At 37.6% G+C, this 26,793-nt stretch overlaps 1 protein-coding gene across 2 annotated transcripts in view; it reads right to left on the minus strand.

Moving 5' to 3' along the window:
- Positions 1–20: 20 nt before the first annotated feature.
- The window catches only part of DIPK1A (divergent protein kinase domain 1A), a 107,074-nt gene continuing 80,301 nt past the window's right edge, over positions 21–26,793 (minus strand). For both annotated transcript variants that reach the window (XM_058538532.1, XM_058538531.1), the window contains 3 exons: positions 9,072–9,179; positions 2,554–2,730; positions 21–1,329 (listed from right to left, as the gene is read on the minus strand). In XM_058538532.1, the coding sequence (XP_058394515.1) occupies positions 517–1,329; positions 2,554–2,730; positions 9,072–9,179 (1,098 nt within the window). In that variant the 3' untranslated portion in view covers positions 21–516. The remainder of the gene's footprint in view (positions 1,330–2,553; positions 2,731–9,071; positions 9,180–26,793) is intronic.

A 26,793-nucleotide genomic window follows, 5' to 3' on the forward strand; every position in this document is an offset into this window, starting at 1 on the left:
CATGCTATTAACCCAACACCTGTTTATAAAGGAGTAATTTTAATTTACCTGCTTTGCAGTCTTAATTTGTTAATGTGCAAACTTTACCATGCTAAGACATTAGTAAATTTATGTATAAATTTTTTTAAACAGCAGCTTCAATGCAAACAATGTTTCCAGCAATGGTATTTTGGCTAACATAAATCTATAAAATAGTCTCACTGTTGATGTTTATGGAATGAGGCTTTTCACAGCATTATTTTAAGTCAGTCAAAACAGTTACACAGTGAATGTATTAGGAAGTGTACCAGGGCTTCTAAAAGGGGAAGAATGAAATCTTTTTGGACCTGTTGATTCTTTATTATACCTCCTGCCATTACTTAAGCAATCAACATGTATTTTTAAGATGATGGCTTCTTAGAACCAGGGAAAAGTTTTGTGTAACTGGCAGGGATTTGAATCAGAAGCCATTTTTAAAAATGCTCAAAATTTTTGTTTAGAAGTGATAAGTTTCCTACAATGGTCACAATGTGCGAACTAAGAGTCATTTGTGTAGGAAATTTTCTTCCACAGTAATGTTTTTAGGTTATTTAGTATCAAAGAATGTTCCATCTCCATTTGATTTGCTGTGACTTTGAGAGCAATGCAAGAATAGAGCTGCTTTTCTAATTCTTCACGAATTTCACTTGGAGCACCACGCAGTAGGTAGTCTTTGAGTAACTGACAGGCTTTTGCCAAGTTTGGTTGTATCACTTCTGAAGTACACCTCATTGTACTCTGATCACAGCTAGTTCGACAATCCGTGCCATAGACACAGTCCAGATCAGACTCACAGTGACGATCCTTGATAAGTTCTTTGAGGTTTGTCTCTGGCACAATTTTTCTCATGTCGACCATTTTCAAATCATACTTATCATTATATCCTAGATTTTTGGCACTAGTATCACACATGAGGAAGTTTCCATAGGGGCCGTGGAAAACATCTTCCACAAATTCTAGAAGTCCTATGGCTATTTTAGCCTTTCTAGGCCATGATGGTGTGAACAACTGATCCATGCTTCTTCTGAACCCAGATGGAATAAAAAGTTCAATGACCCATGGGAGGCTTATTCCATAAAGAGAGGTATATTCAACACTTTCCATCACATAGAGATCACCACAGAATCCCATTAATTTGGGGGTATGTTCTTTGTCTTGAAGTATCACCATGAGAAGAAATTCATTTAGTTGAAGAAGCGCCCATGCTGACTTTGCTTCTCCCAAAGAAACCTGGCCATCTTTGTCTCCATCAGCCACCGTCAAGACGAGGTTAACCAGTTCAGAGAGGTTTCCTTGGTCACCCAACTTTGCCTGTAGAGATAAGAATTTGGCTAATTATACAGAAGGAATGAAAAACACCTCATATGTAACATTTGTGGGGATTATTACCATGCTAAGTAATCTTGCTACTGAATCCCCATAAAGGAACTTATATTAATATGTCTCCAAATAGTTTTGATGCTTGCTAAGTGAGTCAGAACTATGTTTTACGGGCTGGCCCCGTGGCTTAGCGGTTGGGTGCACGAGCTCCGCTACTGGCGGCCCTGGTTCGGATCTCGGGGGCGCACTGACGCACCGCTTCTCCGGCCATGCTGAGGCCGCGTCCCACATACAGCAACTGGAAGGATGTGCAACTATGACATACAACTATCTACTGGGGCTTTGGGAGAAAAAAAAGAGGATTGGCATGGATGTTAGCTCAGGGCTGACCCTCCTCACACAAAAAAATAAAGTGTACAATTCAATGGTTAAAAAAAAAAAAATGGCTACCCTAACTCCTGTAGCCCCCTCAGATCTTGTAGATAAATACAGTTAAGACACTAAGTAATTATTCCTTGTCTTACTCTTACACTTACTTGCAAAACTGTAAGGTGCTCATATCCAGATAATAAGGGTCAAATGAAAATTATTTACTCCTATTTTGTAGTTATCACATTAACAGAATTATTTTGTTCAAGTTGTATTGTTCCAGTAATGAAAGTTAAAAAGTATTTCCCTGTGCAAGTTCTCTGGGATAAAATAGTCTGGAAAATGTAAACTGTCCAAAGAAAGATTTTGAGTGAAAATATAAGAGCAATAGAAATGAGAAAAAAGAGATTCTTTCCAAAAGTAATTATTTTCATCTTTTAATATTTCTATTTAATCTTTATATGAGTATTTCCATTTAAAAAAATTTGTAATCAGTGTGTGCCAATTTTATTTCACCTTTTAAAAAAAACGTGTATCAGTTATAATGTCAAACTATAAAGCAGCCCGTCTACTTAATGAACTCCCCTCTCATATTTAGACATTTTTAGCTATTAACAATAATGTTAAAGTAAACATCCTCCACACATTTTTTCTTTTCCTTGAATTATTTCCTTAAAATGGAGTCCCTTATATAGGTCAAAGAATCGCAACACTTTTATGGTTTAGGATGAGGTCCTGCCAACTCTTCCAGGAGAGTGTACTGCTTCACACTAGCAACATGTGAATGGATATACTTACTTTATTTACTTTTTTATTTATTTTTTATTTTTTTTAGGATATACTTACTTTAAAGAGACTGTAGACCATTTCTTTGAATTTCTGTACAGTAGTTCCCCTAGTTGGTTTATCAAATAGCACTATTTCTTTTCTTGGTTCCAGTTCAGTTCCAAAATCAAGATGAAGTGCTTGTTCCATTTGACATTTCACAACACCTGGTAGATTATCCCAAATCCCTAAATACATCTATATGAAAAAGAATGACAAGTTATGCTTTGGGCTGACTAGAAAACTCTATCACTATATTTTTTATAGTGAGTGTCCTCCGCCTCTAAAAAAACACACACACAAACAAGCAACAAAACATTGAGATTGAGCTGCAACTTTCTTTTTGAATTACAAATTTGAAATCATACTCCAAAGCTTTTTTCCTTAATTAATTAATTAATTTGTTTTTTTTGGTATGGAAGGTTGGCACTGGGCTAACACCTGTGCCCATCTTCCTCTACTTTATACGTGGGACACCTGCCACAGCATGGCTTGATAAGCGGTGAGTAGGTCCGTGCCTGGGATCTGAACCTGCGAATCCCAGGCTGCCGAAGCAGAGCGCGCAAACTCAACCACTATACCACCGGGCCAGGCCTTCCTTAATTTTTTTAGATTATAAAAGTTATGAATGCCTAAATATATATATTTTTGACCATGATCATCAATTTTATATTTTTCAATGTTTTATTGCGGTAAAATATCAAAAACATAAAATTTACCACCTTAACCATTTTTAGTGTACAGATCAATGGTATTACATTCATGAAGTTGTGCTACCATCACCACTATCCATCTCCAGAACTCTTTTCATCTTGTAAAACTGAAGCTCCATACCTATGAAGCAATAACTCTCTGTTCCTCCTCTCCCCTCAGCCCCTGGCATCACCATTCTACTTTCTGTCTTTATGATTTTAACTACTCTGAGGTATTTCACATAAGTGGAATCATACAGAATTTGCCTTTTTGTGACTGGCTTATTTCATTTAGCATGATGTCCTCAAGGTTCATCCATATTGTAGCATATGTCAGAATTTTCTTCCTTTTTAAAGCTGAAAATATTCCATTATAGGCAATACCACGTTTTGCACTTCCATTCATCCACCAATGGACACTTTGGTTGCTTCCAGGTTTTAGCTATTGTGAATAATGCTGATATGAACATGGGTGTACAATTATCTCTTCGAGATCCTGCTTTCAATTCTTTTAGATATATACCAGAAGTGGAATTGCTAGATTACAGGGTCATTCTATTTTTAATTTTTTGAGGAACTGCCATACTGTTTTCCACAATGGCTATACCATCTTAAATTCCCACCAACAGTGCACAAGGGCTCCAATTTCTCTACATCCTTGTCAACACTTGTTATTTTCTGTTTTTTTTTTTTTTTTGATAGTAGCCATCCTAATAGATGTGAGATGGTATCTCATTGTGGGATTTGTTTGTTTTATTTATTTACTTATTTACTTATTTATTTATGAGGAAGACTGGCCCTGAGCTAACATCTGTGCCCATCTTCCTCTATTTTGTATGTGGGACGCCACCACAGCATGGTTTGATGAGTGGTGCATAGGTCGATGCCCAGGATCTGAACCTACAAACCCTGGGCTGCCGAAGCAGAGCTCATGAGCTTAGCCACTACACCACCGGGCCAGCCCTCTCATTGTGGTTTTGATTTGCACTTCCCTAGTAATCACTGATGCTGAGCACATTTTCATGTAGTTATTGGCCATTTGTATATCTTTTTTTGAGAAATGTCTATTCAAGTCCCATTTTTTAATCTAGTTTGTTCTTTTGATGTTGAGTTTTAGGAGTTCTCTATATATTCTGGATATTAATCCCTTATCAGCTATATGATTGCAAATATTTTCTCCCATTCTGTGGGTTGCCTTTTTACTCTATTGTCTTTTGATACACAAAATTTTCAAGAAGTCTAATTTGTGTATTTTTTTCTTTCGTTGTCTGTGTCTTTTCCAAGAAATCGTTGCCAAATCCAATGTTGTTAAGCTTTGCCCTACATTTTCTTCTAAGAGTTTTATGTTTCAGTTCTTACATTTAAGTCTTTGATCCGCTTTGATTTAATTTTTGCATAAGGTGTTAGGTAAGAGTTCAACTTCATTCTTTTCATGTGGATATCCAATTTTCCCAGCACGATTTGTTGAAAAGACAGTCATTTCCCTATTAAATGGTCTTAGTACTCTTGTCAAAAACCATTTGACCACATATGTGAGGGCTTATTTCTGGGCTCTCTATTCTATTCCATTGGTCTATATGTCTGTCTTTATTCCAGTACCACAATGTTTTGATTACTATAGCTTTGTAGTAAGTTTTGAAATCAGGAACTGTGAGTCCTCCAGCTTTGTAGTTCTTTTTCAAGATTGTTTTGGCTATTCAGGATCCCTTGAGATTCCACACGAATTTTAGGATGGGTGTTTCTATTTCTGCAGAAATTGTCATTGGGATTTTGATAGGTATTGCATTGAATCTGTAGATCACTTTGGATAATAGTAACATCTTAACAATATTGTCTTCCAATCCATGAACATGGGATGTGTTTCTATTTGTTTATATCTTTGATTTCTCTCAGCAATGTTTTGAAGTTTTCATTGTACAAATCTTTCACCTCCTTGATTAAGTTAATTCCTAAGTTTTTTTTTTTTTGTGAGGAAGATCAGCCCTGAGCTAACATCCATGCCAATCCTCCTCTTTTTTTGCTGAGGAAGACTAGCCCTGAGCTAACATCGTGCCTGTTTTCCTCTACTTTATATGGGACACTGCCACAGCATGGTCTGACAAGCGGTGCGTTGGTGCGCGCCTGGGATCCGAACCCGGGCTGCCAGCAGCGGAGCACGTGCACTTAACCACTACGCCACGGGGCTGGCCCCTAAGTATTCTTTTTGATGCTATTGTAAATTGAACAGTTTTCTTAATCTCCTTTTGCAACAGTTTTCTTAATCTCCTTTTGGAATCCAAAATACAATCCAAAAAAATCAACAAACTGATTTTTGTGTGTTGACTTTGTTTCCCTGCTATATTTTGCTGAATTCATTTATTAGCTTCAACAATTTTTTTTGTGGAATCTTTAGGTTTTTCTATATATAAGATTCTATTGTTTGTTAACAGACATAGTTTTACTTTTTCCTTTCCAATTTGGATGCCTTTTATTTCTTTTTCTTGTCTAATTGATCTGGCTAGAACTTCCAGGACTATGTTGAATAAAAGTGGACAAAGTCAGCATCCTTGCCTTTTCCCTGATCTTAAAGGAAAAACTTTGAGGCTGGCCCAGTGGTGCAGCAGTTAAGTTTGTGCATTCTGCTTCGGCAGCCCGGGGTTCGCTAGTTCGGATCCTGGGCATGGACCTACTCACCACTCATTAAGCTGTGCTGAGGCGGCATCCCACATAGAAGAACTAGAAGGACCTAGAACTAGAATATACAACTATGTACTGGGGGTTTTGGGGAGAAAAAAAGAAAAAAAAAAGGGAAAAGCTTTCAGTTTTTCACCATTGAGTATGATGCTAGCTGTCAGTTTTTCATATATAGGTTTTATTATTTTGAGGTAGTTTCCTTCTAGTCCTAGTTTGTTGATTGTTTTTATCATGAAAGGGTATTGAATTTTGTCAAATACTTTTTCTGCATGAATTGAGATGATCCTTTTTTTTTTTCCTTCATTCTGTTAATGTGGTATAGTACATTGATTGATTATTTTCATATGTTGAACCATCCTTGCATTCCAGGAATAAATCCTGTTTGGTCATGATATATGATCCTTTTAATATGCTGCTGAATTTGGTTTGCTAGTATTTTGCTGTCGATTTTTACATCAATGTTCACAAGGTATATTAGTCTATAGTTTTCTTTTCTTGTAGTGTCTTAATCTGGTTTTGGTATCAGGATAATGCTGGCCTCATGGAATGAGTCAGGAAGTTTTCCCTCTTCTTCAATTTTTTGGAAAAGGTTGAGAAGGATTGGTGTTAGTTCTTTCTTAAATGTTTGGTAAAATTCACCAGTGAAGCCAATAGATCCAGGGCTTTTCTTGTTGGGACACTTTAGGTTACTGATTCAATCTCCTTACTAGTTATAGGTCTATTCAGATTTTCTATTTCTTGGTAGGTTTTGTGTTTTTAGGAATTTGTCCATTTCATCCAGGTTATGAAATTTGCTAGTGTACAACTGTTCATAGTACTTTCATATAATCCTTTTTCATTTCTGTAGAATTGGTAGTAATGTCCCCACTTCATTTCTGATTTTAGTTTTTTTTTTTTTTTTTTTTGCTGAGGAAGAGTTGCCCTGAGCTAACATCTGTTGCTAATCTTCCTCTTTTTTTGCTTGAGGAGGATTAGCCCTGAGCTAACACCTGTGCCAATCTTCCTCTATTCTGTATGTGGGTTGCCACCACAGCACGGCTGATGAGTATTATAGGTCTGCACCCAAGATCTGAACCCACAAACCTGGGCTGCCAAAGCGGAGTGTGCCGATCTTAACCACTAGCCATGGGGCCAGCCCCTGATTTTAGTAATTTGAGTCTTCTCTCTTTTTTTTCTTACTCCATCTAGCTAAAGGTTTGCCAATTTTGTTGATCTTTTCAAAGAACCAACTTTTGGTTTCACTGATTTTCTCTATTGTTTTTCTATGCTCTGTTTCCTTTATCTCTGCTGAAATCTGTATTATTTCCTGCCTTCTGCTAGCTTTGGGTTTAGTTTGTTCTTCGTTTTCTAGTTCCTTAGGCTGTAAACTTAGGTTGTTTATTTGAGATCTTTCTTGTTTCTAAATGTATGTGTTTATAGTTATAAACATATTTTTTAAAAGTCAAATTACACAGAAGGATAAAAAGAAAAGTTCTTCCACATCCATTTCCCTAATTCCACACCCCAGAATTAGTAATTATTAACTATCTAGCTATTTATCAAACTAACATTATATGGTGCTTACTATGTGCCATGGTCTACTAATTTATTTTATTATTTTACTCCTTATAACAATCCTATGAAGTAGATACTATTATTATCCTCATTTTACTGACTGGGAAACTGAAGCAGAGAGAAGTGAAGTAGCATGCTGAAGGTAACACAATAGTGGCAAAGCCACCATTTGACCCCAGCCAGTCTATTCTTGTTTATATATAAAAAACAAATAGGATTATATTAATATTAGTATAATATGAATCCAAACAAAGCAGAGTATATCACTCCCCTGATTCAAACCCTCTAATTCAATTACAATAAAGTCCAAAGTCCTTTCCATTGCCTAGTAGGCTTCATATGAGCTGGCCTGGCCTACTTCTCCAAACTGATCTCTACCATTTACTCCCTGGGTATCTATATCCCAGCTACACTGGTCTTCTTTCTCTTCCTTGAACTTATCAATCTTATTCCAGTTTCATGACCTGCTTCATTTGCTGTTGGCTCTGCCTGGAATCCCCTCTCACAGATCTTCACGTGGTTGGCTTCTTCACGTCATTCAAGTCTCAAGCTTCGCTGTCACCTTAGATAGGCCTAACTCCATCTAGAATAGATCCCTCTTCCATCTCAGGTCACTCTCAAACCTATTACTCCGTTTTATTTTCTTCACAGCCATTAGCGTTGTCTGAAATGATCTTATTTATTAATTTATTGACTAATTCATTATCTGTCTTCTCTCACATGAAACATAAAGCACACGAGGGCAGAGGTTTTATCCGTCTTCTTCCCCACAGTCTCTCCCAATGCCTTAAACAGTACTTAGTACATAGTACATACTCAAATGTTGAACTTTGTTTCAGAAATCCTCTTAAACATGATTAGTATTGTCAACTTAAAATTTATTTTAAATTTCTATAATTATAAGAGTAATGTGTATTTATATTGGAAATTTAGAAATAATATAAAGAAAAAAGATGAACATAAAAATCATGCAATATTCCACTGCTCAAGGATAACCAGTGTTGATATTTTGTTTTATTTTCTTCTAGCCCAGAAATATCCTATTGTTTTAATTTATATTTCTTTGATGATAAGTGAGGTAAAACATTTTTTTCATTATGTTGATCAGCTACTTATACTTCTTCTTTTGTGACTTAGCTCATCTTGTCCTTTGCTCAGTCCTATAGTTTAATTCTTCATTCAGGTATGAGTTCAAGTATTATCTTAGAAAAGTCTTCCCTGATCACCTCCTCTACAGCCCCCATCCCTCTCATTCTCCATCAATTCACCCTGTGTATATCCTATATAAAACACACCACATTCTGTAATTATCTTGCTTATTTATTTATCTATCAACTATTTATGTTCCCCATTCCTCTGGGATAATGTAAGATCCATAAGGGAGGTAATCTTATCTAACTTGATCACCACTGTATTCCTAATAACTAAAACAGTGTCTGGAATACACTGGGAATAGGGGATTAATAAACATCTGTTAGATGAGTGAATCCAAGTATATAAAAATTGAAATACATAAAATGTCCTAAAGCTCTGGTTCAAGAATTCTTTTAATAATGCTTTAGTTTCAGGTAAAATCAGAGTGCACCATCAATCTGGAATGTTTACTCATAATGTCCATACCTGATTGTTGGGCTTGGTGGATAAGCATTTTCCAAAGTAAAGAGTTTCTGTAACACAAAGGCTACTACATGCGGGCCCATCAATAATTCCAGTCTTGTACTTGTCACACTAAAAACCAGGAAATAAAGAAGAAGTTAATAAAGAAATGTTCACAAGAAGAAACATAATAAAGACACCATAAAGAGATATCTATATTCTTTAAGAAAAATTTCTACGGTAAAAAGAACTCAGCTTTGGATTTGGACAGACTTGGATTTGAATCCAAGCTCTATTCTTTACTAGCTACGTGACGACGACAGTTCTTATTGCAATTAGGGTGTGCACAGAATTTTGAAACTGTTTTTCCCACTTACGCGGTCTAAGGCGATATGGTACCTACTCTTTCCAAGAATAGGGGCACTCTATTTTAAAAAATGGCTCTGGCATTAAAACAAATTTAAAAATAAAGTTTAAAGTACCAAAATATTTGAAAATAACAAAATAAAGTGACTTCTGTAATCTTGTCATCCTTGACATCACCAAAAAAAAAAAAGAAAGAAAAAGAAATGTAAACTCTATCTTTGATAAAATCAGGTACCAAGTGTAATCCTAAGGCACAAAACATATGGATAGCTTGCCAAATTCAGTAAAAATTACAGCAGAGTCTAGAAGTAAGCTGACATTAAATACTTGTTGTGACCTCACTTCTCTGACAACGTTGGCAGAGCATCTAATAGCTGGTATACCTGAGGAGCAGAACCATCGCCCTGGTTGGCAATGAAGGTTTAAGGAAGCACAAGCTGTGGGAACTTCCAAAGACTCTACCTGGCATCTTGAAGTAGCAGGGCAAGGCAGTGCTAAATGATAAAATCCTTAAAACGTTATCTATGTTGGAGGCAGTCTGTTGATGAAATAGGGGTTGGGAGACACTATATTATGAGCATCTCTGCAGGTGTGGGGCAGATATACAGGCTAAACCAATCTGTATGAGCACCTCTGTCTCTCTGTCTCACCTTTACTCTCTCTCTCTCAGACACAACACACATGCACGTATACAGTCTGGGCCACAGCATCTCCACTACTAGGTGTTCCTACAAATAGCTGGTTGAAGAACTCATTTCATTCACTAATGAGTAATAATCAAAAGCAAGCAAGCATGAGATCTGTACAGAAAATCTACAAGAAAAAGGTGAAAAGGAATAGGAAAAGCAAATGTCAGATAAAGAAATTTTCTAGGAAAATGTTGCCCTGAAGCAGACCAAACATATTGCTATGAATTCAAAAGACTTAATGAAACAGTTTAAAATAAGACCTCAAAGCAGAAGAAATGATGAGACAACAGATGGAAATGTAAAATAAGCTAGCAGAACTTAGAAAGGAAGAAAAAGAAAAAGTCCTAGAAATTAAAGCCACATTATAAATGGGGGAAACAGGCGGCAAAGACAACATAGTAAGACTTACGAGCCTAGGTTGAGAAAAGTGAGCAAAATGAAATGGAAATTTAAAAAGAACTAAAAAGAATTTGAGATAAAATCATAGATATAGAAGACAAAGGATATCCAGCACGTCCATATGAGGGAGAACGGAACAAGTGGAAAAGAAAAAATATTCAAAGAAGAAGTCAAGGAGACTTCACATAAGTGAAAGAACACTTTATTTATTTATTTATTTATTTCCCCCAAAGCCCCAGTAGATAGTTGTATGTCATAGCTGCACATCCTTCTAGTTGCTGTATGTGGGACGCGGCCTCAGCATGGCCGGAGAAGCGGTGCGTAGGTGCGCGCCCGGGATCTGAACCCGGGCCGTCAGCAGCGGAGCGCGTGCACTTAACTGCTAAGCCACGGGGCCAGCCCAGAACACTTTAATCTACAGACTGAAAAGACAAACAACGTCCCAAAAAAAACCAACACAGAATGACCCCTGTGACATATCCCACTGAATTTTACTGGACTTCAAAAATAAATAATCCTTTGAGCATTCAGGCAAAAAGATCAAGACACCTTTAAGGGAAAATATATCAGATTGGCCTCAGATTTCTCCACAGCCACATTCAATGGTAGATAACAGCGGCACAATAATGCCAGCAAAGTCTGTGACAGAAGGAAGTGTGACTTGGTTGTGTCCTAATTTTCTCATTTGTAAAAGGGGATGTGAACTGTGCTTGATTTATAGCATTATTATGAGGTGTAACGGTATAATGAGTCTAGATAACCTGTGATTTTAACAAGTGCTCAATAATAGCTATTGTTGTTTTACATAGCCAAGCTTTCTTTCAAGTAAAAGGCATCAAATGTTTCTGAACATATAAGGATCAGAAAATATAACTCCCATTAGCATCTCTTAAAGAACTATTAGAGAATGAATTTCAGGCAACCAAGAGATGAAGAGAGAAACTGAACATGGAACCCAGTTGAAATGTAGGACTAGGATGAAAACAACCTTGGGAATCTACTTCACCATAATTGTTAATACAATATCTGATAGTTACTACATGCTTACTGTGTGTCAGGCACTGTTCTAATGCTATACTTTTACCATCATGACAACAACCCTGTAAGGTGGAACCTATTGATATATCCATTGTGAGAATAAGGAAACAGAATTATCTGTTAAGTAACTTGCTCAAGGTCACACAGCTATAAAATGATAAAGCCAAGATTCCAACCTACGCAGTCTGGTTCCAGAGCTCATTCTCTTAATCACTGTTGTATATTGTTCAGAATGTTAATATTATAAACTATACTAGTAAAAGTAATAAAATTAACAAAAACCAAGAAGGGAGGATGTAAGAAGATGGAAGGTAGCAAAAGGATGTTGATTTCCTTATCTTTAATACAAGGTCAGGGCCGGCCCCATAGCTTAGTGGTTAAGTGTGCGTGCTCCAGTACTGGCGGCCCGGGTTCAGATCCTGGGTGCGCACCAACGCACCGCTTCTCCGGCCATGCTGAGGCCGCGTCCCACATACAGCAACTAGAAGGATGTGCAACTATGACATACAACTATCTACTGGGGCTTTGGGGAAAAAAAGGAGGAGGATTGGCAATAGATGTTAGCTCAGAGCCGGTCTTCCTCAGCAAAAAGAGGAGGATTAGCACGGATGTTAGCTCAGGGCTGATCTTCCTCACACACACACACACACAAATAATAATATCCAAGGTCAAAAGATAACATTTATATCTTATAAATCAAATAACAGAGATAGAAGTATATTCGAAAGTATGGAGATTATCACTAGAAGAACTAATAATAATATTGATTAAAATTAGGTGGAGTAAAGGAGATGAATGGAAGTATAATAATTTTGTCATTGCTTGTAGTGGGGGAATAAATAGACATGGTTTAAAGAAATAGAGGATAAAGTCATTTTTAAAAGTTATAGTATAAAGCTAACCACTAGAAGAGCTAAAACAGAATACAAATCTTCCTAAATTATCAGAAGGAATACTCATAAAACAAATTAAAGAAATATACACCCTCTAGAGAAACATACAAACCAAATGAATCCTTAAAAACAGAAAGTAGGTCATAAAATGTGATAGAGAACTAAGCCACATCTATAAATGTCAGTAAGATAAGCTCACCTATGGAAAGAAAAATATTCTCAAAAAGTGTCAAAAAGTTGAAAATAAAAGATGGTACAGGTACACCAGCCAAATGCAAGGAAAAAAAAATTAAGTCACAATCTTATACCAGATGAGGTGAATTCAGGGGGGGCAAAAGTATTAAATAAGGCAAAAAAAAGGGGCTCTTTATAATGATAAAACATATAATCTACAATGAAGACATTATAGTCACGAATTTCTACAAAGCAAATAAACATCAAATACAAAATAGAAAAAGAACTAAACAGAAAGACATTAGAAGTAGGAGACTCTAATTCACTTTTAAGGTCCATGGCAGATAAAGAAGTTTCTAAAAAAAGATATAGAAGAACTAAATAACCTGACTAACAAGGTAGATCTAATTGCCCTGAGAACAAAGAATAGACTCTTCAAATGCCTATGGAATATTTACAAAATTAAACCAAAACCTTATTACATTTCACTTAGCAGAAATGGCAGAAACAGTATTCTCCAATCACAATATGATAAAACTTGAAATTAACAAAAAATCTATCTGGAAATTTTTAAATGTTCTTTTAATTCTTGAGTCAAAGGGAAAGTCCAAATCAAAATTTTAAGTGTCTAGGAAATAACAATAATAATAAATTTAAAAAAATATATCAGAAACTAAAGATAAAATTGAAGAACTGCTCAGAGAATGTAAAGTCTTAATTACATTAATAAACAGCAAAGAACAAAACAAATGAATTAAAAATTCAAGAAATTAGAAAAAATAAATCTAAAGAAGGCATTAACCAATATAAAATAAAAATAAAAGGCTATGGCTATATTCCTGTAGCTGAGAGAATTCCTCTGATCTTCATCTCCCAATCTCTGCTTTAAATTTATTTATTTATTTATTTATTTAGTGTGTGTGTGTGTGTGTGAGGAAGATCAGCCCTGAGCTAACATCCACGCCAATCCTCCTCTTTTTGCTGAGGAAGACTGGCCCTGGGCTAACATCCGTGCCGATCTTCTTCCACTTTATGTGGGACGTCGCCACAGCATGGCCTGACAAGCAGTGTGTCGGTGCGCCCGGGATCCGAACCCGGGCCGCCAGCAGTGGAGCATGCGCGCTTAACCGCTACGCCACAGGGCCAGCCCTCCAATCTCTGCTTTAGACCTTCTTGCTCTTTTCTAGTTTCTGCAATTACCTTTTGTTTGCTCCTTCCGAGAATTCTCTGTCTGTCTGGTTCTCTCGGTCTGATGACATCACGCTGCTCACAGATCAATCTTGCCTAGCTCTGGTTCTTGGGATCTTGCAACCTACCTAGAGGGCCAACACTGAGCTTCCTCATGTGTGAGATAGGGACTGAGGATAACTTCTTGAGCCCTTTATTTTGGGGGCTTAAATTTTTCAGGATCCCAAGGAAACAGCCACAGCACAGTGGACTCTGGTAAGTACTCAGTACTTGGAGAGGCCAGCACAGGCTCCTCAGACCTGCCCACTGGGCACCGCCCCCCACCCCCAACACTTCTAGAATTTGCTGTGAGGATAAGGACAGGCCTGACAGAGATCCAGAGCCTTGCCCATGTGCAGAGTTAAGTGCTAACAACTAGGAGCTGTTGCCCTTCAGCTCTCACTAGCAGAGAATCCTGGAGAGCCCTTGCCCATGCCTGTGTTCTCCTTCAGACCTGGCTGTAACCAAGAATATTAGGTTTCATCTTCATGGGAGGAGCAGAACAATCTAGTTCCTAGACTCAAGTTTGGGGGGCACTACACAGGGAGATGCTCAATATTTTCCCCCAGGTCAACCTCTGGGCATTTTTAGGAAATGCAGAACCATCTGTTTGGTATCTCTGCTCAGTAGCAGATGGCCAGCGATTTCATTGGCATGTTTCTTCCCTGAGGCAAAGGTGATGGGAGTTCTGAGGCCTCAACAGGAGCCAGAGTGAAACCGCCTGCAGGAACAGTGTAGAGTTTCCAAGGAATTGAGATCAAATAGACCACATCCTCCGACACAAAGAAGTAAGAAATCAATAATAAAAATAATGTAAAAGTAAATACAGACATGTTTGGAAGCTAAAAGGCACATTCCTAAATAATTTTTGGATTAAAGCAGAAATCACAATGGAAATGCAGACTATACAGACTTGAACAACTAATATAAACCAAAGGTATATATATTAAACTTGTGGGATGCAACTAAAGCAGTTTTTAGAAGGAAATTTACAGCTTTAAATGCAATATAAATAGTAAGCACTCAACGAAAGAGGCTTAAAAAATACCCCAACAATAACAGAGTAAACCCCCAAAGGAAGTAGAAGGGGGAAAAAAAAATCAGAAAGTAATGGAAAAAAAAAAAAATCAACGAAAGCAAAAGCTAGTTCTTTGAAAACTTTAACAAAAGAAATAAACCTTTAGCAAGACCGATCACGAGAAAAAGAGGAGGCACAAATAAAGATTATTAGGAAAGAAAAGGGCAGTGATAGTGAATAAAATAACTTTACGGCAATACATCTGAAGTCAACAATTTTTCTAGAAAAATATAAATTATAAAAATGATGCAAGAAGAAATAGAAAATCTGAATAAGACTAATAAACAATAAAAAATATTGAATCAGTAATGAAAAATCTTTCCCTCCAAACATATGAGGTCAAGGTACAGTCTCAGAGGACCTCAGGGTGCCATCCAGGACGTAGTACTGTTTGTAAGGGTGGAAAATGGGTAACAACATAAATGTCCATCAACAGGAGAATGGCTGAATAAACTGTGGTATATTCATACAACAAAATACTATACAGTAATTAAAATGAAAGAACTTGGCCAATACATATTAACATGAAAAAATGCTAAAAACAATGTCAAGTGGAAAAAGTTGCAGAATGATATGTGCAACTTAGTATCATTTATCACAGCTTAGAAACACCCAAAGCAATACTATATATTGTTTATGCACCCAGACACACGTAGTGAAAGTATGAAAACATGAGCGCAGGGACTCACACCAAATTCAAGATGCGGTAACCTCTGGGGAGGAGGAAGGAGGATAGCAGGGAGGATAAAGAGGACTTCAACTGTACCTGTAATGTTTTTTTCTTTTCAAAAATGAAGCAAAGATGGCAAAGGTTAAGATCTGTTACACAGATGGTAGGTACACATGTGTCTGTCATATTGTTTACTATGTGTCAACATTGTTCTAAGAGCTTTTCATGTGTATCTCTTTTAATCCTCGCAACCTTCCTATAAAAGAGGTATTACCAGTATTTCCATTTTATTAATAAAGAAACTGAGGCAAGAGAGGTTAAGAAATTTGCAGATGAGGTTAGTGGTGGTGCTGGAATCTGAACCCAGACAGTTGGCCTCCAGAGCTTGGGCTTTTAACCGCTGAGGCAGAAGAACCAGAATGACTTATCCTGGAGAGGAATGTGGAGAGCTGGTTTAATAACGGCTGGGGCAGACGCCCGTCCACAGTGCTCCTACGGAGGGGCTCCGGTCACACTCATTCCCTCTGTACAGGCCACTCAAAGCAGGGCCAGGACTTGCATCTGTTTCCTTAGGACTTTGCACAATGCCTGACACAGAATCAAATGTGTATAAAAAGCACTTGCTGAACAGATGAATGAATAAAGTGTATTCTGGGTTTTTATCCAGAAATAGGGTATTCTGTTGTGAACAACTTCTGGGATAGGACTTAAAGAGCTAATCTCTTCAACTGTCCTGATCTGTGGCTCCTGAATCCTGAGGAACACTCTATGAGTAACTGCCCCAGGTCAAGATTTAAATGTGGCCCTTTCCACAACACCCATCTTCCAATGAATAATCTTGAGGCTGCACATTTCCTTTCTGAGCCTATATTCTTCTCCCTCTTTCCTTATATTCCCAAATCTAACATCGTTTATGTTCATGTCGTCTTCTCTGGTAGAAAGTAAGATGATCTGAAGGCAGAGACACGGTCATATTCATCTCTGAACTTCCCTTCCCCTCTAGTACATAGAACAATATTTGGTATTTAAGTGTCTAGTAAATGTTTATGAAATAACCACCATAAAGAGCATAGTGGTTTTGATTTTAAAACCTCATTGAGGATAAAATTAATACTTTTCCATACTATTCAAAACATTAAAAAAAAAACAGTATCTTATTAGTAAACTGTTAAGCAGTGAAGATAAGTCTGGCATTCAGCTACAAGAATCGGATTCTTGTTTTGAGAAAAGGCCTCAAGCCAACCCTGCATCAAAGAGGGAGTCACAAAGAACAGGCTCTTCAACTTGCGGCTGCCATCACAAACCAAAAGCAAATTTCTCACAAGCATGTATGAAAAGGATGGTTGGCCACATACTATTTTGTTTTGTTTTTTCAGGCACGGCCATACACACAAGCTGTAATCACCGTCAGTAATGTGATCTTCTAACTAAAAAGACACAGAGATTATAAGGAATGTTCAATTTTACAACAGGATACTCAGCAGAAAACGTCAAAGGTTTTTCCAGTCCCAAGATCTTATTCCTTTGACGATTCTACTCTATATCCTCCTTTGCTTGCACATACCTCATAGTACCAGAAGAGGGCACCCTTTAGCTAAATTTTACAAAGCCCATTCGTGCTGAAGGAATAATTTCATGAACCATGGCAACTGTACCACAAGAGGCAATAACAAGTAACAGATGTATGGTACTAGGTTTTAAATAATTTTCTAAGATCCATGTCCTATAAATATATTTCAGACAATTTTATCAATTTCTCCTTAGATAGGAAGAAACAGCAAAGTTGGGTTCTTAATGCCTGAAAATTCTCCAAGTCTCTAGTCAGCACCCTCTCCCATTCCCTACATCAGCTATTTTAAATATCCACCATTCTCTGCACTCGCACGGTATGTTCAACCCGCCATTCTTTCCCTCTCTCCTGAATTCTCTCTCAGCCATTAACAATGCTCTCTTTTCCTCTCCCTCTATACATACACACACACACACACACACACGAATCCTCTCCACTCTCTCCTTCCCTGCTGCTATAACGCCTGTAATTTACTTTAAAATTCTTCAGCACACACAGTGCGATATTTGTGTAAGTTTACAGTCCAGATGCCTCTGATATCCTTACCAGGAATGGACAGGTGCTCAGCTAGGGTTCTTTTTTTTTTTGTGAGGAAGATCAGCCCTGAGGTAACATCCATGCTAATCCTCCTCTTTTTGCTGAGGAAGACCGGCTCTGAGCTAACATCTATTGACAATCCTCTTCCTTTTTTTCCCCAAAGCCCCAGTAGATAGTTGTATGTCGCAGCTGCACATCCTTCTAGTTGCTGTATGTGGGACGCGGCCTCAGCATGGCCGGAGAAGCGGTGCATCGGTGCGCGCCGGGATCCCAACCTGGGCTGCCAGCAGCGGAGCGTGTGCACTTAACCGCTAAGCCACGGGGCCGGCCCTCAGCTAGGGTTCTGATAAGGTCACAAGGAAGCCCACGCTCTAGAGGCAGCTACTATAAGTGCTTCCATTATCCATATATATACACATACATTTTTTTTTTTGTGAGGAAGATCAGCCCTGAGCTAACATCCATGCCAACCCTCCTCCTTTTTTATTTATTTTTTTCCCCTTTTCTCCCCAAAGCCCCAGTAGATAGTTGTATGTCACAGCTGCACATCCCTCTAGTTGCTGTATGTGGGACGCTGCCTCAGCATGGCAGGAGAAGCGGTGCATCCGTGCGCGCCCGGGATCCAAACCCGGGCCGCCAGTAGCAGAGTGCGCGCACTTAACCGCTAAGCCATGGGGCCAGCCCCCCATTATCTATATTTTAATGAAGATTGATCTATTTCTGAGATTTTATTAACAAATTAGGACTTAACACGTGAAATTTGTGGCTTACTATTTATTTAAATAGCATGGTGAATGTTAGAAGGACTATCATTGGAAAAATTAAAGGTATTTAAGATATGTGGATTGGCTAAAATATGAGATTCCCTACCCTTTCACAAAGAGACTATAAGAACCAGTCAACCTTTATCTTCAGGGAGGTACCCAGAGCTAACAGTTTTACAACAGAGGTTCTCAAACTTGAGGGAGCTTCAGAACTCCTATAGGTCTGGTTAAAACACAGACAGCTGGACCCCAGTCTCAGAGTTTCTGACTCAGTAGGTTTTAGGTGGGGCTGAAAATTTTCATTTGTAGCAAGTTGACAGGTAATACTGATGCTGCTGGTCAAAGAGACCACATTTTGAGAATCACTGGTTCACAATTTCTGGTTGCCTGATTCTAATTATAAGGTTAACGGAAGCCTGCCTCTGGAGTATCATTGCCTCTGCCTTGAGTAAATCTTTCATGCAAATTGACAGAGCACCTAAACTGACAGAATTAGAACTTTAATGAGTATACAGACTGGTTATATGAAATGTTTTGTGACTGCCTGTAAATAAATACGTGCTGAATAAATGCCTATATGGTAGTAGAAATCATTTTCATTATAACCTAGTAATAAGGCTGTGTGGGCATAGTTAATCCTCACCTATATGAAACATTTTCAGTGGTTACCATTATCTTTCAAAATAGAATATAAGGAGCATGTATGACCAAACTAGATTAGGTCAATTTAAAACAATTTCTCAGCCAAAAGGTGAAACAACCCAAGGGTCCATCAATGGATGAGTGGATAAACAAAATTTGATATATCCGTACAATGGAATATTACTCAGCCTTAAAAAAGGAAGTTCTGACACAAGCTACAATGTGGATGAACCTTGAGGACATTATGCTAAGTGAAATAAGCCAGTCACAAAAAAACAAATACTGTATGATTTCACTTATATGAGGTCTCTAAAGTAGTCAAACTCAAGAAACAGAAAGTAGAATGGTGGTTGCCAAGAGCTGGGAGGGAGGGAAAATAGGAAGTTGTTGTTTAATGAGTACAGCTTCAGTTTTGCAAGACGAAAGTTACAGAGACTGGTTGCACAACAGTGTGAACATACTTAACACCACTGAAATGTACACTTCACAATGGTTAAGATGCACTATGGAAAATAGTATGAAAGTTCCTCAAGATATGAAAAACAAAACTACCCTATGATTCAGCAATCCTACTTTGGGTATATATCCAAAAGAAATAAAATCATGATCTCAAAGAAATATCTGTACTCCCATGTTCATTGCAGCATTATTTACAATAGCCAAGATATGGAAACAACCTAAGAGTCCATCAATGGATGAATGGATAAAGAAAATGTGGTATATATGTATACATAATGAAATATAATTTAACCTTAAAAAAGGAGAAAGTCTTGTCATTTGCGACATGGGTGAACCTGGCGGGCATCATGCTAAGTGAGATAAGCAAGACAGAGAAAGACAAATACTGCATTGTATCACTTATATGTGGAATCTAAAAAAAAAAAAAAGTTGAACTCATAGAAACAGAGAGTAGAAAAGTGGTTTCCAGGGGAGATAGGGAGAGGATGGTAAAAGGGTACAAACTTTCAGTTACAAGATGAATAAAGTCTGAGGATCTCATGTATAACATGGTGACTATAGTTGATAACACTGAATTTGTATAATTAAATTCGCTAAGAGAGTAGAACTCAAACGTTCTCGAAAAAGGTAAGTCAAAAAAGGTAAATATGTTAGGTAATGAATGTGTTAATTAACTCAAAGGGGGGAACCCTTTCACAGTGTATACATATATCAAATCATCATGTTGTATACTTTAAACATCTTACAATTTTGTCAATTATATCTCAATAAAGCTGGAAAAAAGTAATAAACTGAAAAACAAAAATGGTTAAGATGGTAAATGTTATATGTATTTTACCACAATTGAAAAAAATTACAACCAAACCAAAACCAACTATTTCCTAGCACAGTTTCTAGCAACAGTAGTTTATACTCGCTGTCCACATTTATCTCCTCCCATCCAAACCTAACCTAACGCATTTTGACTTTTGACCCTATTACATTTTGCAAATACTCATAGCACTTTTAACAATGAACTCTGAGTTGCAAATTTCAGTTCTTATATTATTTAACCTCTCTTTAGCATTAGTCCTTGTTGACCACACTGCTTGAAAACTCTTTTCTAATGGCTTCTCTCCTGTTTTTCTCCCACTTCTTGGCCACTCCTCATGAGTCTTCTCTGTGGAGTTCTCTTCCGTTCTCACAATCATAAATATTGTTGTTTTCCAGGATTTTGTTCTACTTTCTTTGGGTTCTCTGTTATACCATCACAGGTGACATTTACTCCTATGGCTCTCATGAACCTCTATCCTTGAGCAGATCTTTCTCCGGAGCCAAATATCTAAGTGCCTCCTGGACATCTCTTGTCTACAAGTACTTCATCCTCAACCTATCCAACACCATCTCCCACCTTCCTCTCCCCACAGGGTCGTCCTCCTTTATTCCCTACCTCACTGAAAGGTGCCACCATCTCCCCAGGCATCGGAGGGAGGAAGCAGTGAGTTGTTCTAAACTTCTCCTTCTTCCTCATCTCCCCACATTCAACTGGTCACCAAGTGCTGGCGATCAAATTCTTTCCTTAATATCTTTTGAAGCTATTTCTTCCCCTCCATCCCTGCTGCCAATGCCATGGTTTAAGTCCTCACAACTTGTGCCTGGATTACTAATACAACCATAAAACTGGTCTCCCTGCTTGTGATATTTCCTATCCAATCTACCCTCTACCCTATAACTAGTGAAATTCTTCTGAAACATAAATCTGATGACTCACTTCCCTGCTTAAAAACTTCCATTGACTCTTGACTGCCCTGGGATAAAAGGTAAACTCCTTAACATGACATACAAGGTCTTTTATGATTTTGACTCTGCTAACTTGACCTCTGTAAACTGTCCTTCATACTCTCTGCACTAGCCATGCAGTTTCTGGAATATAGCATTATTTCATATCTTCCGCCTGCAATGCTCAATTCTTCAAAATCCAGTTCAGCTGTAACCTCTTCCAGAACATCTTCTGGTACCTTCTCAGATAAGATTGCCCAGTAAAATATTGCATGGGACATACTTATACTGAAAAATTATTCACTGTTTATTGGCAATATTTGGGACATAGTTATACCCCCCCAAAATAAACTCATTGTTTATTTTATTTATTTATTTATTTATTTATTTATTTAGGTGAGGAAGAGTAGCCTTGAGCTAACAGCTTTTGCCAATCCTCCTCTTTTTGCTGAGGAAGATTAGCCCTGAGCTAACACCTGTGCCCATCTTCCTTTATTCTGTGTGGGATGCCTGCCACAGCATGGCTTGATGAGCGGTGTGTCAGTCCACAGCCAGGATCCGAACCTGCAAACCACAGGCCGAAGCGGAGCATGCAAACTTAACCACTACGCAACCAGGCCGGCCCCTCATTGTTTATTTTAAATTGAAATTTAACTGGGCATCCTGTTTTGGTTTTGTCTTTTGCTAAATCTAGCAACCCTGCTCCCAGTCTCAATTGTGTGTTTGTTTATTTTTCCATATCCTCTACTAGTCTGCAAGCATCTTCAGAGCGAGGACATGTCTTATTTCTGTATCTCCAGGTTCTAGCACAGTGCTAGTAAGCACATAACTAAAATAATATGGTGTTTTATTGTTGGCTTGTTCCTTCTAAGTTTTATTGCTGGCTTGTTCCTTCTAAGCTGGCTTTAACCCTCTGTCTCTTTATTGTTTCTCAGGAATGATGCTATTGATAACAGACTACAGTAAATATCACATGATATAAGACTATACTTTTCTTAAAAGGAAAAATTTAAGCTTCTACTTTAAAAACAGTATGTTCCAAGTGGATTGGTTCTGTATATTTTAAAAATATAGAATAATAGCACAAACGAACCTCTAGAGTCAAGTAATATCGATCCTAAGTAAATGCAAAGCTAAATGAAATCATTAGTTACGTATTACTATCTAATTGAAAACATGGTTCTAAATATCTTAAATTTAGTATATGTTAAGCTAGCTGTTTTAAGCAACAAACCATTATCTCTAGAAATTAAATCTTTTTTTTTGTTTTTGGTGAGGAAGATCAACCCTGAGCTAACATCCATGCCAATCCTCCTCTTTTTGCTGAGGAAGACCGGCCCTGAGCTAACATCTACCGCCAATCTTCCTCCTTCTGTTCTCCCCTTTTTCTCCCCAAAGCCCCAGTTGATATTTGTATGTCATAGTTGCACATCCTCCTAGTTGCTGTATGTGGGATGCCGCCACAGCATGGCCTGACAAGCGGTACATCGGTGGGCACCCGGGATCCGAACCCGGGCCGCCAGTAGCAGAGCGCACGCACTTAACCGCTAAGCCACAGGGCCGGCCCCTAGAAATTAAATCTTAAAAGAGACTGTAATAATATTTAGAGGCTCTTTCATTTTTTAATGCTTCCATTTTAAAGCATGTGCTCATGTAACAGTCACAAAGGTTCACCAGAATGGCACAGTGAGTGATTCCTCATTATTATCCAGGTAGAACCTCAGAACACTCTCGATCACAGAGGAACATACCAGAAATATCTATATTAAACAATGTTGTCCTGAAAAATGTATAGAAGAGAAATTTCTGTCCATCTCCCCCGACCCTTTTTTCCTTTTTAAAAAACCCAGCAAACTACAGAGTCAAACTGTGCAAAATTTCCTTATGGTTAGGCACCAAATAGTACTTGCTGAAATAATGAGTGAATTAGTGATTTCTATATCAGAGAAAATGTACAATGAATTATACAACATATTATAATTAGCTTGGTGGAAAAAAGAAAGAAGCATAACTGGAAAAAAATGGATCCTTCCAAGCACATCTAATTAGGGTTAGTTAGCGGTTGCCCTGAGTTTCAGAGAGCTGCCTTTAAACAAAGAAGAGCAGTACTCAGTTCCCATTCCTCACAACTTCCACAAGTTAACCTTGGCTCCCGATGGTGCACCGCCTCCACTCCATTTCCCTTCTCAGAGTTTTAAAAGCCTATTATGCATTTCACTAGAATCAAGCTCTAAATAATGGATGTGACAGTAAAATTTCCATACTTTCATTAAAAACTGAAAACAAGAAACTTGAATTCAAATTGCAAGTCAATGTACAAGGTGCAAAATTAATCTCAGTTTTGGCTCCTGGCTTCCTAGAAGCTTAGATAAGTTAAGAATCTCAACATCTTTTAACAAAAATTATTCATTGATTAGAGAAAACATCTCAGGGAAATAATACTAATATTCTACAGTGATTTCCAATGTTGAAATAAGAAATATACTTGATTGCTAAATTAGACTAATTCACACACAGTACATAATTTATATGAAATACATACCTGATTTGTTCAACATTCTACGTTTGTTTTTAAAATTTTTTATAAAAAGACAAAAGAGGAAACTATATTAATTTACAGGCAGCCAAAAGGCCCAACGACCAAGGCTGTGGTTCAGTGGCTACTAATGCATAGTTCTGGGAATTATCAGATCTAAGATTAATCTGCATCTTGCTCTTTGGGATAAAAGTGCTAAGGGAAGTCCTTCTTCCCAAATTCTTTCTATTACATAACGCCCTGTAGCAATGCCCTGCAGAAGTTCTGTCTGCTCTATGAGGCCTTTCTCTACTGTCCTACCCCCAGAGACCTCTCTCTTCGTTAAAGCCTTCTTTCTTGAAATTTTTGTAGTACAACTATTTGTAGTACAAACTAAATCATTTTAACCTGATGTGAAGGTTTTTGGATGTGCCAAGTTGGCAAGGCTATAGTCCCCAGTAATGAAGCAAACAATAATCTAGGTTTTGCGGTGAAGGTATTTTGTAGATGTGATTAAAGTCCTTAATCAATTGACTTTCAGAGACAGTCTCCTAGATAATCTGGGTGGGCCTGATTCAATTAGTTGAAGGGTCTTAAAAGAACTGCTGAGGCTTCTCTGATGAAGAAGAAATTCTGTCTGTGGAAAGCAGCTTCAGCCCTTGCCCACGTGTTCCAGCCTGTCCTTCTTAACAGCCTATTGTGTGGATTTCGGACTTGTCTAGCTAGCTCCCATAACTGGGTAAGCCAATTCCTTGCAATAAATCTCTCTTTTTAAAAAAATTGAGATACAATTGACATACAGCATTATATTAGTTTCAGGTGTACAATATAATGATTTGTTATTTGTATATATTGTGAAATGATCACCATAATAAGTCTAGTTAACATCCATCACCACACATAGTTACAAATTTTTTTTTCTTGTGATAACTTTTAAGATCTACTCTTAGCAACTTTCAAATATACAAGATAGTATTAACTACAGTCACCATGCTGTACTTTACATTACATCCTCGTGATTTATTTATTTTATAACTGGAAATTTGTTCCTTTTGACCCCCTTCACCTATTTTTCCCACCCACCAACCCCCACCTCTGGCAACCACCAATCTGTTCTCTGTGTCTCTGAGCTCATTGTTTTTTCTTTTTTTTAGATTGCACATATAAGTGAGATCATACAGTATTTGTCTTTCTCTCTCTGACTTATTTCACTTAGCATAATGCCCTCAAAGTCCATCTGTGTTGTTATAAATAAGATTTAAAAACATATAATAAATAATAAATCTCTTAATATATATTTCTTATTGGTTCTGCTTCTCTACTTGAACCCTGATTGATACAACTGACCATATAATGTCGTATGTATATGTATATGTCTTATCTTCCCAGTCAGACTCAAAGGCATAAACTTGAGAAAATAATCACAATAATTTATTGAGCACTTACTATGTGTCAGGCACAGTGTTAAGCCTTTCCATACATGAACTCATTTTATCCTCACAACCACCTGATGAGACATATAGTATTATTAATCCCCATTTTACAGAAGTTAAATAACTTGACCCTGCTTATACAGCTAAGGAATGGCAAAGCTCAAACTCGAACCTGAAGCTCTTTTATTCCAATGCTTGTGCTCTTAACCACTACAACAGACATGAGCCCTCACACACATATGGAGGGAGAAGGAAAAAGACAGAGACAGAGATATACAGAGAGGAAAACTATGTAAGCCGAGATAGACTACAATTTTTAAACATAAGTAACTGCTTATCACATTCTGTTGATCACCTGTCATCCCTAACTCCTAAACAATCATCTCAGCTTGGAAGCAATGCTCTAAATGCGACAGCCACAGCAATCTTCTGGGGGAATTTCTGAATTACAATGTTATGGTCACAGCAACAGCGAGTGCCAGGGTGCTTGTCCCAGGCCAAATGAAATCAAGTCAAGGTCTTGAGAACCTTCCCTGTATTTAACAGACATGTCAGAGTGTCATTCAGTGATAGAAGGCCAGCTTAATTGGTTCAATTCCACTTTATCCTCATAAAATCTGTGATGTGGGTAGGGCAGAGCTACTTTTCTCATCTGTACAATGGATTTAACAGCAAGTGAAGAAGTGAAGTCACTTACTCAACATCACACAGTACATCACAAGAAAGGGTAATCCTCCTTACCTTTACCTGTGCTTTGACTTCAGCCTAGTTATTTTTTCCAATAAACTAACACGATATGGTTGAGCTACTGGTAATCAAGAAGTTATTCATACTTGGAGGACTGTACTATTAATATCCAAGATTTTAAAATGTATGTGACATGACTAAAGTAATGAGACATATTTTGATAAGTCACACATTAAACCAACCATATTTCCCAAGCTTGCTCCCCTCTTTAGGCATTTGTACTCACTGGCCTTTCTTCTTATATGCTTTTTGCCTGCAAAGTCACACAAGTGCTTCCTTCTCATCAGGTTCCAATTCAAAATGCCATCTTCTCAGGGAAGACTTTTCGAATCACTCTGGTTAAGGTAGCACACCCTAGCCATTTTCTCCTAAATATTGCTATTATATCCTTTCTCATTGCACTTGTCAGTACCTGAAGTCATTTATTTATTTGTTTTTGTTTTTATTATACTGTTTACAAGAATATAAACTCCTTAAGACATGGACCCTGTATATCTGGCTCTTCACCGTATTGCCAGCACCTAGAATTATGACTGACATGTAGGAGGTGGTCAGTAATTATCTGTTGACAGATACCTCTTCTAAAATGGATTATACTTCTTATGTTATGTGATTGTTATGTGACAGTAATTACCTTGAATATAAATATTAAATGATTAAAAATAGGAAAAAAAGAACTAGAGGGAAGTTAAAAGCCAAACTGCCAACTTTCAAAGGGAAGAAAAGAATCCACGTTGTTAAACTTCAGCAAATAATATTTGTAGGGCCTCTTTTGGACCTTCTATGT

Source organism: Diceros bicornis, chromosome 4 (assembly GCF_020826845.1).
Source record: "Diceros bicornis minor isolate mBicDic1 chromosome 4, mDicBic1.mat.cur, whole genome shotgun sequence".
Taxonomy (NCBI): Eukaryota; Metazoa; Chordata; class Mammalia; order Perissodactyla; family Rhinocerotidae; genus Diceros; species Diceros bicornis.